General features: G+C 39.8%; 1 protein-coding gene across 1 annotated transcript; it reads right to left on the bottom strand.

Annotated features, from left to right (window-relative positions):
- Positions 1–245: 245 nt before the first annotated feature.
- Positions 246–12,491, bottom strand: LOC104361061 (inducible T-cell costimulator). Its single transcript, XM_009967124.3, has 6 exons — positions 12,410–12,491; positions 6,356–6,394; positions 5,072–5,410; positions 3,495–3,607; positions 2,788–2,882; positions 246–2,276 (listed from the first exon to the last, which is right to left on the bottom strand). Exons 1-5 carry the CDS (start codon positions 12,486–12,488, stop codon positions 2,793–2,795), a joined length of 660 nt encoding a protein of 219 aa, XP_009965426.2. The 5' UTR covers positions 12,489–12,491; the 3' UTR covers positions 246–2,276; positions 2,788–2,792.
- Between the last annotated feature and the right edge of the window lie 715 nt (positions 12,492–13,206).

Below are 13,206 nucleotides of genomic sequence, written 5' to 3'. Positions count from 1 at the left end.
GAAAATTAAGGGAAACAAACAGATCAAAACAGTGTCATTACCTCACTTCATGGAAATAGATTGAAAATTTTGGTTTTCACCTTTTTAATAATATTTTTTTCCTTAATCCTTTTCCTGTTTCACACTGAGATGCTATACGGGGATAAATGGTTCTGTACTCTCTTCCCATTGCACTATGGATTTTATAGATCTTATTTCTTTCACATGATGTGCATGCATGCATGAGCTTTCTTATAGACACATCGCACAATAAAAAAAAATGTTTTATTAAGAATAAAAATCTTTTTCCAAAAAGGAACCAGTGATGGAACCCAAGACTTCCAAAAGCTTTATTACAATGAGTGCAAATCATTTATCTCTCCAGAGTAGAACGTATGTATTTTGAACTACCTTGTCCAGACTTCTATCCCTTGTCCTTTGACATTTGTCCTTCCATCAATGGTCCTTGAGATCCAGCAGCATCTCAAGGCAAACCTCAAGTTTTTCCTTCTTTAAGAAGGTCTTTATTCCTTCAGTTTCCTTCTCATGCTGGTGAAAGGTTCCAGGGGATAGGACTCTCCACTGTTGCATAGGATCTTGCGTCCAGCATTTCTCATAGGCAGTCAAAGTTAGCTATTTTCACCAATAATTTTCAAACGCAATAATTTTCAAAGGCAATATTTTCACCAGTATTTTTTGAAATGGTGAAACCTGCGTATTTGTGGACGTACAGAGGAGAGTTTTGTTTGCTGAGGAGGTCAAGAAATTTGTCAAAGGTTATGTGACAGAACGACAGGAAAGAATGTAATGTTACCCAACACACCAGGGTGCCCCTCTACATCTCTTCCTAGGAACTGGTTATCTAAGCAGGGTACCTGCTGTGAAACTGGCAGTCCCGACTTCATTCAATGTTTTATTCATTTCCCCTTTGCTTAATGTCACTGTTAACAATTTTCATTTTCTCTCTGAAATACCTCTATGTATTTAGGTGTTTGTTGAGGAAAACCCTGTTCTTGACATACCATCTTATGTCCTCTTCGTGCCTGACAGTCCCTGTTTGCCCTATCAAAATTGAAACCAGCCTTCTGTTTGCCGAGACAAGCAGGCTATGTATCTTTCACAATAGTGTTCTCTGACCAATGCGTTTTTTTCAATGAATCACAGAGACCCAGAATCAATGCACTGCTCTGCATCCAGCAGCCAAATGGTGTCTGGCAACATATCCAAGGCTGGATTCCCAGTTGGTCATTTATGGTCAGAGTTTTGATGGTTTTCACAAGGAGCATGAAGGGTTGATCATTTCATTCGTACTAAAGGCTCTGAGCAATTTGAGGCAGGTCAAATAAACCCTGAACCCACTGGGGAAGTGGTAAAGGTTTCGTGTCAAACCACAAGAGGAAGATAATTGCAATGCAGAGTCCGTGAATACGCTGGCCTTATGGACCGTGTTGTATTTGTGCTGCAAGACGTGTGAATAGGAGAGATCATGCCTCCCAGTTTAGGGACTGATCCTGCAGGTTTGAACTGATTTAAAGAACAATTGCAGTCTTGAAAGTAATATATTCCTCTGTTAGGAAAATAATTCAGAATTTAGTTAAATAAGAGGAGCCCCAAGGTATGAATAGCAAAGATATATTGACAGCACAAATACGAAAAATGCAGATGTGCATACCTGAGGTATTGTGTCACAGTGAAGTTTCTGCTGTGCCCTCCCAGGTTTTGTTCCTCTGCTGTCACACAGCTTGGTGCAGGAGAGCATGTGTGCACACCATACTCTCCTAGTGTGGTGCTAAGAAGTTTGACTGTGAGTCTGAGGATGAATTGGTAACATCAGGCTAAACTAGCCCTAACAAAAGGGCATGTGCAATACATCAGCAGTGCTTCATGGCTGTACCACAAGGATTGGCATTGGAGGTAGTCTTTTTTTGTCCCCAGTGGAAAGTTTATCTTAAAGGAGACTGTAGAAAATAAAAGTACCCTCTGTAGCAGCACTACAAGAATCTACTCTCAAGCAAACTCACTACATTTTCTTCAACTAAAAGCTGATATCTTTAACACAATGTTAGCACTTCATGGTTAAGTCAGTGGATCAGGCAGTGTGCCAGTTAACACACAAGGCTAGAGCAAAATACCGCTCAGAACAGTACTAGTGGTGGGGGGTCTCATGGCTGAGCACAGGATCATCACAGAACTCAGGGAGGCTGGGAAAGGTGAGGAAATGCTGATTTCCCGTTGTCCAGGTTCAAGTAACTGGAAATCTCTGCTGCCAGAATTTCTATGCCACAAGCAACTTGTACCTGGAATAGGAATGGAGAATTAGTTACATGCAACCCCCATACATCTGAATCAGTCCAAATTCTGCTCCTGTTCTGTATCCAGAACTGCTTCTGGCTACTATGCAAGGCCTTAAGTAGTTAGGAAGTTCCTCATTCTCTACAGATTATTCGCATTTAGCCAGTAGCAATAAACAAATCACTTCACCAAAGAGACTTTGGGTACCACGCATCATCCGAATAATCTGAATCAGCTTCACATCTCTTCCTCATGCACAAGATCATTCCTTTTGCACTGATGTGAAGCAGTTGCATTTCTAGGAACCAGCCCATCGCTCCAACTGAGAGATTTCCAGACATTTTGCTTTTCATTCCCTCTTCCTGCTACATAGCTGCATGAACTCCATTAACAAGCTATTGTAACAATCCCACCCACCCACCTAGAATCAATGGGAGACACAGCAAGCAGTCCTTTCCCTCCCAGAGGAAGTATTGCAGCAAGCAGAGGTACAAGTACAACTAGGCTTAATACAACCTCAGTCAGATTCTTGGTTTTTTAGCTGCATTCACTGCTGCCATGGGCATGTATTCACTGTTGTACTCATGGGAATTGGATTCACACTGCTGATTCTGCAAACAGAGAGAAAATGCCATGGATTTGATTTGTGGTTACTAACCTGCTGCATCACACCTGACTTATTTAAGTAGGGCAGTTACTCTGGCTGTTTTCAGTGGGAATATTGAAGTCAGAATAGACAGGCATTCACACAGAAATCTTGGAATAAAACTAACTGAAAATGAAAACCACACATTGTCCAAAAGAATAACTCATGTCCATGGTCTCCTTTCTCTCCTGAGCCAGCTGCTTCTTTGTTTAAGTGGTTTTGCTCTCAAACAGAACTTGAATTGCTCCACTGATGATTTGTTTCCCCTTCTTGAAGAAAACAATCAGGGGAATTGCTCACCGAAGTAATTTTGCTGACCTGTGCAGCATTTCTCCTCTTTCCTTTGATTCCAAGCCTTTAAATCAATAAACAATTCTGTCTTAGAAAAATTAAATCTGAGCTGCTGCCATCAATGACTGAATTCCAGTGGTAAATTAACAACTCAGTCTCTTTGTCAAAAAACACATCATGTGCTGAGTGAGTATGTGCCTGTCCCACCCTCTAAATCTCATTAAATCAAGTTCCCCTCCATGACCCTTGGAGGGAGGGCTCTGCAGGATCTCATAGACTTGCTTACCTTGTTTCTTAAGCAACAGGCGACAATACAGCAGACACAGGTAATCATGGCAAACATGATCAGGCCAATAATTATCCATGACATGAATCCCAGTGAAATGCAGTCTTCCTTATCTGGAGATGGGAAGGAAAAAATAAAGCCATTACTGATAATTTGCATTTCACACACACACACACACACACACACACACACACACACACCAAGAGATAATTTCTCAAGCTCTTTTTTCTCTTCTCTTCATATTAATAAAATAGCAAAAATGTGCTCTGGATAAATATTTTCCTGAGATGAAAAGCTACCTTGGAAAAGTGTATTCAGGAGGAAGCAGAACATTGCAGTTTTCCAGAAGGAGGGGTGAAGCTGTTGGTACACAGGGCTGGAGGTGTAGACTGAAAAGAAACCAAGCCAGGCTTGAGAGCATGGTGGTATTTCAGATCTGAGCAATGCTTAAGTTCAGATTCAATGAGTACCACAGTTGATTTAAAGGGCAGCCTGGCCAAAAGAATGGTGGACTTTGGCAGTCATTTCTGGATAGGAAGGCAAGCTGAGAGACACAAGATTACCCTTGCCCAGATCTGGGAGTAAATATGATAGGGCATGAAACATCTGGCAATAGCTATGAGCATCCAGCTATCTGTACAAATGGAAATGGAGGGCTTTGGGAAACACATCAGACAAAAATGGATGTCACAACTTGATTCTGAGAAACTGTTTCAAGTTCAGAGAAAACCGAGAGATAATTTGACCCAACCACATAATTGTAGCCTTAACATTTCAGCTCCTATCTTTGTTTAGTCCTAGTGTTGAGAGATAGGAAAGATGGTAAAGGAATGACAACAGGCAGTGCCATGTTGCAACTGAACTGTATGGAGAACCACGTGAAAACACTATTAGCTCTTTCAGCTTAATATACCAAAGAGCCTCTGAAGGAAAGGCAATTAAAAATTAAAGCCTGTGCAGCAAGTCTTCTGGAGTGAGTCCAAGCCCTTCTCAGTAAAAGGCCAAAACTTCTTAGCAGTTGTGGATCTCTTCTGCTCTAAGAAAGCTCTAAAGCTAAAGGCCTGCTTCAGAGGTGAACACCACCTTCTTCACATCAATGTGGCGTCAGAGAGTTCTGTATACCACTACTGGCACAGATATTTGACAGCTGATTTTTTTTTTTTTTTTTATCCTAGGCACATGAAGATAGCTCTCAGAAAGGATTTTTTCCCCCCTGGCTAGAAATAATCTTAACATTTACATTCAGCAGCTTGGAAAATGGACAATGGGAAATTTGTGCTGCAAGCAAAGGTGGTACTGCAGTACTCCAGAAGATGTAGTCTAGCTAGCTTGGGTGCCAGCAACAATGTGCAGAGCTCAGCATGGCCTGCAAAACCTGCCCAAGAAGATGAATAAATATGTAGAGGCCATGTTAAGCAGTCTGCCAACACAGCTCCACCTTTATCAGCCCCCTGCTAAGTAGTTTTAAGCTGTCTTGGAAACATCTGTGCAAACTCTAGTCACATTTTTCACAGCAGCATGGCTGTGCCCAATGTCTACATGCCAGTAAACTGAAGTGAGGGGAGAAGTGAACTTACCTTGGATGTACAAATAGGTTTCTTTCAGCCGGCAATCTATATAAGGAGGGGGTAAGAACATCTCCAGGCAGTAGGTGTAAATGTCAATATGCTTTCTTTCCAGATTTCTAAGAATGAAAGTCGTGCTGCTATTTGAATGCTCTGTCTGACAGTAGCTGACATTACTCTTGGGGATAACTTTCTCCTCGCTCAAATGGAGTGCACAGATCTCCTTCTTTTCATGCCCTTTGAAGAGGGTCATGCTGAACTCACTCACATTTTTGGGGTTGGGGAATGTGAACTTGAAGTTTCCATTTTCAAATTCCACCATTACCTGGGGCTCAGAGACATGTGGCTGATCTGAAGACATGAAAACAATAAGTACCGTCACTCACATAGCAATGAGAAGAATCCCTACAATGTTAAGAAACTCATTTAAGCAAAACAAGTGAACCATGTGATTGAAACTTAAGGCATGTAGATACTCAGAATAATCTGGCTGTGGAAAGCAGCCTGTACAATGAGATACAAGTGCATAATTCTGATCATGTCAGACATTACTGAGAAAATAAATGAGATAAGACCTGGCCTGTTAGCCACTATAAGGCTGGAGGGGTCACTGTTAGCATTGGACCGGTGAGTTACTTGATAATGTTTAAAGGCCCCCTTGGACCAAACACCATACAGATATATAATCTCTGCCTCAGACTGATAGTCCTATTCATAGATAAAACAATGTGGGACGAAGATGATGATAATTATCTCTGGTTTATGGTTCATAATCTGCACCCCAATGATGTAGCTGAAAACTTAAAATGGGATGCAAACCCAAAACTCCTACATAAGTGCCTTAAACACAAAACCTAACTTTCCTTTCTAGAGTAGATAGTGGCTTGAGTCAGGACATAAAGTTTAAATAGAATTACTTAGATGGCTATAGCACCTTTATCACTAACCTAATGGGAGGAGTAGAGGACAAATGTCACTGTGTGCATGCACCTGCATGCAATCCAAAAATCACATTGGACCTTCCTACAAACTGTCTGAAAAGCTCTCAGATGTTGTGCAACTCTCATCTTGTGAATTTATTGGAGACGGAAAGGAAAGTAAACTGGCTGAGGATCTCCTGCTACCTCACAGTTTGACTTTGTGAAGGCAGCAACCAAGAGCATGGCAAACTCCCTCAGACAGAAATATATTAAAGTGTGCTGTAAAAAAATGACATTTTTTTTTCTTCAAGGACAGTATTTGCTGATCTAGAAAGACATTTTAAACCATAAAACAAATGATGCAAATGTGTCTTACCTATATTTTTGCATGGTCTTGATGAGCAGATATCAACTCCTGAAAAATACAAAATAGTTTCCTGTTTAACATTCAAGAAGAGAGATTCGGGAACAGTGGCTGAGCCATGCAATGCTAAGATGCCGAAGTTGTTTTCTATTTTGTGTCGTTAGCCTATCTGTTCCTGTCTGTGCTACACTATAAAATCATAGGATGTGATAAAAGCATGACATATAAAAATCAAAGTAGAAAGAAAATGCATTGAGTGAGAATTAATATTGATCATACATACATCATTTGCAAATTCTTAAAACACCTCTGCAAAGTAATATATGTACTTCATAAAGCGAAGCTGAGATTAAAGTAAAATTCCCCCCAAATACTGAGGAAGTCTGCCCCCAAATAAAAAAGCATACTTTTGACATTTTGTGAATCCAGAGTCTGCGATGAGTCAGCATTATACTTTATTTCCAGACCAAAATGCTCATTTTGGTCTATGTTAATTCTGATTCCACCACTGCTCAACACTGCATCAAACTATCTTCTTCTGGCACATCCTGAATTAGTATCTGGAAGATACTCCAGTACAGCGAGGAAATATTCAAGCAATGCATGCGGTTTTGTTCCTTTTCAATATCAACTTTTTCTCTTCACGATTATCAAACTGTATTCAGTCCATTGTGCACAGGCAGCCTCCATTACAGGAGACAGGTTCTGAATTTGTTTTTTAATCTGCTGCCTCCATCATCACCCACTATGGCAATACTGACAGTGGAATTTTCTGGTTGGGTTGATGGCATGTACCACTTTGAAATTATTTATATGTCAGTACTGGCAGCATAGCACAGCCCGATCATGTTTCATTTGGAATTTTTCTTTTTACAGTGCCCTAGAATCAAAGATATAGGCAGGTACAGACACAAGTAGAAAAAACCTGTATCTGCTTTTCCTGTTTTATGGTAGCCTAAGTTCATTCTTCAGAGACTGCTTAGACTGAAATATACTCTACAGCAGGATTTTATTATGCTAAGGAAATATGAGACAAATACTTAAAGTCGTTGATGCACCATCCTATTCTTGTTGTTTTGCTACATGGTAGTCTAGATCCACGCGAAGTAGGTCCCCAGTTGTTCCAGGTATTGAGCTTATTACACAATATAAATATTTTTTTTTCCCAAGGCACCTGTTGTCTTTGACATCTGGCCTAGATATGCACAGGAACAGAAGATTATTCTCACTTGGGTACCTCTGTATGCTCTCAACTCTTTCTGGATGGAGGTAATCTTTTAGTGCCCATGCTTTTACCTCCTTTGAATTCTTGCTCCCCATTTACTACCATTGGCAAGGGCATTACAATGAATAATACTCATTTAAAAAATTTTTAGTGTGACACACAAGCTAATGGACTTCTGGAAGCCACTTTGTGATGCTCAGTTGGAAAGCAATAGGAACTGTTATCCCTTTTTGATTGATTCACCCTCTTCCTGGTTATCACACTCTTCATGGTCTACTGTGCACAGTCAGCACCCTTATCTAATTCAGCAATGGTTCTAATATCTGTACTTCTCTCAGGACTATTACTTAAGCGTGTGATAACAGACAAGGTATTTGGCATCTTGTACCACTGGTGTGAAAATAAGACAGACAAAATACACAGCTCGCCAACCCACAGTGAATAGAGCTCTAGATATGCTGAAGGCACAGATACAGAAAGTGCAAGCCTTCATAATGGTATGTAGTCTGAAAATCTGAAAGCAAAGGTCAAATAAAGAAACAGATCTTGATGACTTGCATGTTGCATGGTAAAAGAAAACAGCTGCTATGAGAACAGCATTTGAAATAAAGGTCTTTTAAAATGCTCTGTAATTTGATGGCCTGTAGTTTGGTAATATATACCTTTAAAACTAGGCCAAACAGCAGACAAATTATTTAGGGAAGGGAATTAAAAAACAAGTGTATTGATATAGCAGAAGCTAGGGAGCATGGTGAATGTGTAAGCTGACCTGATACTTTCAAGAAGCACCCACCTGTAGCTGAGACTTCTACATTTGCTTCTACATTTGTCACTGGTCATCTGAGAGGAGAGGCAGATGCTGACTCTGTCAGGGCAGCTACAGAGCCAAGCAGTGCCATATTCCCCCAATGCCCCAGAGGGGTGCAGGGCTGCCCTACTCAGAGCACTAAAGCAACAGCTTTGAATTTCATTTCTCTATTTGTCTCTCAGAATAGTTCAATTTTGCTGTTAGCTAATGAAATTGCCCTTTCATACCAGGTGGTTTAAAATGTTTGTCAGAGTTCATGGTTTTAATCCTTGTTTTTAATGGAAAAGGACAGAGAGAGGTCATTAAGCATGTAGTTCATGTGACCTTGTGGCAAGCTGAAAGATCATTTTGCATCCTCTCAGGCCCAGAAGCCTTAGCTGCCTGTTTTAAAGAAGGACTCAGTAACATATTTCTCTGAATGAGCATTTTGGTAAATGTGATGCAACTAGTATTCCTCTGAAACAAGTGACCATATAGAAGAGTGTGCTTAGCATAGTATAAAGGGAGCACATTTTAAAATGAGATTAACAGTACCTGAGATTGAAACACAAAATTGTCTACATGGATAACCACAATGAGTGAGATCCGATACGAATTTCCAACGCACTAGCTATTCTGCATCAGCTCCTAATGCGATACACTGCATACTAAAAGGTGGCTTATTTCTCCCTCCCTGTGCCTGCTTGCTGTTCTCCTGTGCCCATTTATTCATTCCTAGGGTAATCTTATGGACCTGTTACACTCTGTGGTTAATGATCAGACACATTTGAGATGTCATTTGCCAAGCAACAGTCAAAATAAATGTACATTTAGTGTGATGGGAGATAGGAAACTGGGGTTTAAGCATCCAGTAATATTGAGACATTCACTTACTAAGCCTGCCTAATACTACCTCAAAAAATACATGAATAAAAGACTGCATCACACTATTGTTGAAAATGAACAGAAGAATCTCACTAGTTCAGTAATAAAAATGCCTAGACTTGACCATAAAGTTCTTTTTTTGGTATTTTTCATAAAAGACCAAATTCAGTTGCATAAGAAGCTTTTGAGGCAAGGGGAAACAAATGTTTAATTTGTTTCATAGCAATGTCACACTGTGGAGTTGCGCAGAGTTGTTCCTGGATCACCTCATGTGAAGCAGAGTGCCAAGACAAATATTGTGGTTCATATGTGAATCCAAGAGATGAACTTCTGTATCTAGGTAATATCTTGCTATGTTAAATTATGAAAGAGTGTGTGTGTGAACATCCTATGTATATGTGTATTTACAGTCATGTACATTTCCATCTTGATTTTATCTGTACTGCAGTGGGAAAGTACTTTGGTGGAAGTTTGAGAATTTCTATGGTAGTGTGCTTGGACACTGAAGCCAATGGAAGGTGGGTTATTTTCATTTTAAAGGGATTGCAATTACGATCTTTCTGGTTGCTCTTTGGCAGACCCAATGCTATTTGTAAACTTCATCAATCCATTGTGCATTTTGGTCCTAACAGAATTTTAAAAAACACTTTCAATTCATTTTAAAACTTTAGGTTTAGGGTAGGAAAACAGAATATTCTCGCTTGGTTTTCTTGCTGTTTATCTGTCTCAACTCTCAGAAAACTAATTAGCTGATAAAAAGAAGAAGCATAATTTCATTTGTGTGTGTTTAACTCTGAAGATGAGCAAGGAGAGTGCAGACCCTGCCTATAAAACAAACACATTTATTTTGTTAATACTAAATGTGTAATAAAACCACACACAGTTTTTTAAGTTGCTATAGCTTTGACCTTTCAAGGCGCTCTAAAAGATGATGCTGTCAATTCAGTCTCATTAGTCATGTGCCTAAAACTAACATGTTCCTATCTTTCAAGAATCAAGGATTAAGCGAGTAAAATAGTGGTTCTGGGCAAAGCAAGTAATGGCCAGAATTACTCTAGGAAGCCATCTATAATCTGAATTATTTCTATGGTATAACATATGCTGTGAAATACAGAAACTCTTATAAAATATACCATTAACACAGCAGCCATTATTGATAATATTTCAGACACCCTTCTAAGAAATTACTATGATTTCCTCCTGTATTGTCAACAGAAGATCTGTGGGTGAACAGCGATAATGCTTTGCAAATGTTGGCATGCAAAAGCTCATGTGCAAAGTTTCATAGCAAGGAACTCAAGTGCTATGGAATCCTACAGCTCTGTACTCCAAAATCCCACTGCCTGTGTTTCTCTACAGGCACCAGAGGGGCTCCATGCTCTTACAATTTCTTTATCACAATTGGGTTATCAAATCATAATGCATGTATACACACATACATCACCTTCTGTGACCTATTTACATTGAAAGAAAACTATTCATAGACCACAAGTAGGGCTTGCTAGTCGCTAAGTCAAAAATCGCCCAAAATCTCAGAAGTTACTCTGCTTTTATTCCCCAAAATCTGCCACGGTGCTTGTCAGCACTCTTTGGAGTGCTAGCTTGTTCTATGCATGAGAGGGTCATACTAATGTATCTTACATCAAGGTGACCATCTACCATCCTTTTCTTTTTAGAAATAATGATAATAATTAGTACTTTTTATGCTGAAAGCACTACAAGGTAAAAAACCCGAGAGATACCATTTCTAGTTACAGGCAGTCTTTCTCGTGCCATCTCCTCTTCCCAGACTCCTGCCCAAATCCTATCCTCTGTAGTTGAAGGGAGGGAGAAAGAAGGGAGGAACGCTGGCATCAGACAGAGTAATTATTTGCATCCTTAAAATTGCAGCCTATTTCTTCCCACAAGGAATGGCCTTTTAGATAGCTCCAGCCACATGCAAAAGCATGCTGGTCAAGTATACCTGCTAAATTGACTAGCTGAGAAACATTTAACAAAATTGATAGGATTTTTTTGTTAGTGGTTTTAAGAATAAGTTTTCAACAAGAAAAAGAACAGCTCATGTCCCTTTAGAGATACTGATCACAGTTGTCCTTCCCTGTGATTTCACTCATCTTTTCAATCTATCTGAAAACTCAGTATACTATTGCTGTGTTAGTTAACCTGCAGAAGGATATCTGCATTGCCTAAAGACCTGGAAACTGGTTTTATTTAAATGAAAGTTTAAATTTGGTATGAAATCTCAGGAGTACTTAAATCCTACAGGGGGACTTGAAACCTATCCCATATCGCTAGAATTTCAGAAGCAGATAGCCCTTGGCATGACCTTCAAAGGAACATGTTTAGAGAGTGATTAGTAACTGTGTGCACTAAATCTCAGGTCTTACTTATATGATGCATCATATCAAATCTTTGGATAGTATATATATGTAAAAAAAAAAAAAGACTCCACCTAATCAGATATTATCTATATTATCTATATTTCCATTCTGGTCCGATAATATGTGAATTTCAGAGAGGCTACAAATAAATGTGATCTCTGGTATTTTACTTTGCATAGCTGTGATAAAACACTAAATCTTGTAAAACACTACATCCATGTTTATGGATGGACTGAGATCAGTGCTGTCAACATGTGCCTTCTCAAACACAGCATTAGGAATGCTATGGTTCCTTTTAAATCAGTCTGCCTTTCAAGCCTGCACCAAAATTACCTCATTCATTCTTCCATGCCATATACATTTTTCATAGTATAAAAATTTCCTGCCCAAACAAGATCAGGTTTAATATCAATAGCTTGTCTTCTTTTTATTAAGCCATTCACCATCATGCTGCTGTAAGACCTTATGCCCAGTAAGGGAAGCTGGCTGGAGTACTACAGTCTAAACAGCTGGAGGGTAACACTGAGCAGATGAGCTAAAGAATAGAAACAATGAAAACCTGTGCTTTTTAGTTTCAGAGCAAATGCCTTGCACTGGCAGGAATTTTCTTCCCACCAACTCTAGTGATATTAAAGTTGAGAGTGGTCTTTTTTGCAGGTATTTCCCTTAATTACCTCTATTCCTCCAACCCCTTGCTATCATGCCTCATTTACTGTCGCCCATCACTGGGTGAGTTATATTGCATAAAGACGTCTACTGCAAGGAGAATAATTCAAAATGTTACTCACCATACAGGGCTTCAAACTGAAAGCAGACGACACAGAAAGTTACAGCAACCAACTTCATGCTTGCCTGACACAGAGGCATCAGCCTTCTGCCTACTGTGAAAATGAGGAAGAATTCATGGGTAGAAAAGGAAGTGGTTTGTGGTCAATGGGAGGAAATGATATGATAATCAGAAGGGCTCTTTACTTTAACCCCTGACTACATTATAGCTATGTCAGCATTAGCTGTTGCCCACACCTGTGGAGTTTGCTGGGTTTTTTTTTTTTTCCTACCTCACAGCTTATTGTCACACACGGGAAGATGAAAGATTTTCTGACATTATGCTTGATGTTCACTTCTGCAAAGATTGTTTCTCGTTAAATCTATCACGATAGAGGCTATAGTCATCTACAGTATCCTTCCTGCAGATGGCCCATGGTCAACAACTTGTTCCTTAAATTAACTTACAATACATGCATATTCGCAACTGGCAACCTGGTTTCTCCCCACCAGCTCAGCTTGTCTTATATAACTGATGGTTTTGTTCTTCTATGTGGAAAACGTTTGTTAGTCAGGTAGGAGTCTCCTGTGTGTCCTGGTGCTGGAATTCATTGGAAGAACATGTCTAAATTGCAGAACGATCCCATCAGCCCTGTGACTACCTGAAGGCTCACTCTGACATAAGACTTCCACCCTGGAGGTCAGGCTTGCTCTGAGTATGAGAAACTTCATGTGGCTCTCTGAGAGAAGGAGATCTGACCCAGCACCCTAGGGCCTTAGGTCAAAAGTGTCTCTCCTTCCCTCTCTCTGATTTTGTTCA

This window comes from Tyto alba, unplaced genomic scaffold (assembly GCF_018691265.1).
Source record: "Tyto alba isolate M040663 unplaced genomic scaffold, T.alba_DEE_v4.0 Super-Scaffold_7, whole genome shotgun sequence".
In the NCBI taxonomy this organism is placed as follows: domain Eukaryota; kingdom Metazoa; phylum Chordata; class Aves; order Strigiformes; family Tytonidae; genus Tyto; species Tyto alba.
Note: the sequence above shows the minus strand (reverse complement) of the source record. Positions and strands in the feature narration are given on the sequence as shown.

Coding starts and splice junctions, on each gene's coding strand:
- LOC104361061 (XM_009967124.3), bottom strand. CDS start 12,488: ATGCCTCTGTGTCAGGCAAGCATGAAGTTGGTTGCTGTAACTTTCTGT. Junction 5,411..6,355: donor AAGACCATGCAAAAATATAG/GTAAGACACATT, acceptor TCATGTCTTCAG/ATCAGCCACATGTCTCTGAG. Junction 3,608..5,071: donor AACCTATTTGTACATCCAAG/GTAAGTTCACTT, acceptor TCCCATCTCCAG/ATAAGGAAGACTGCATTTCA.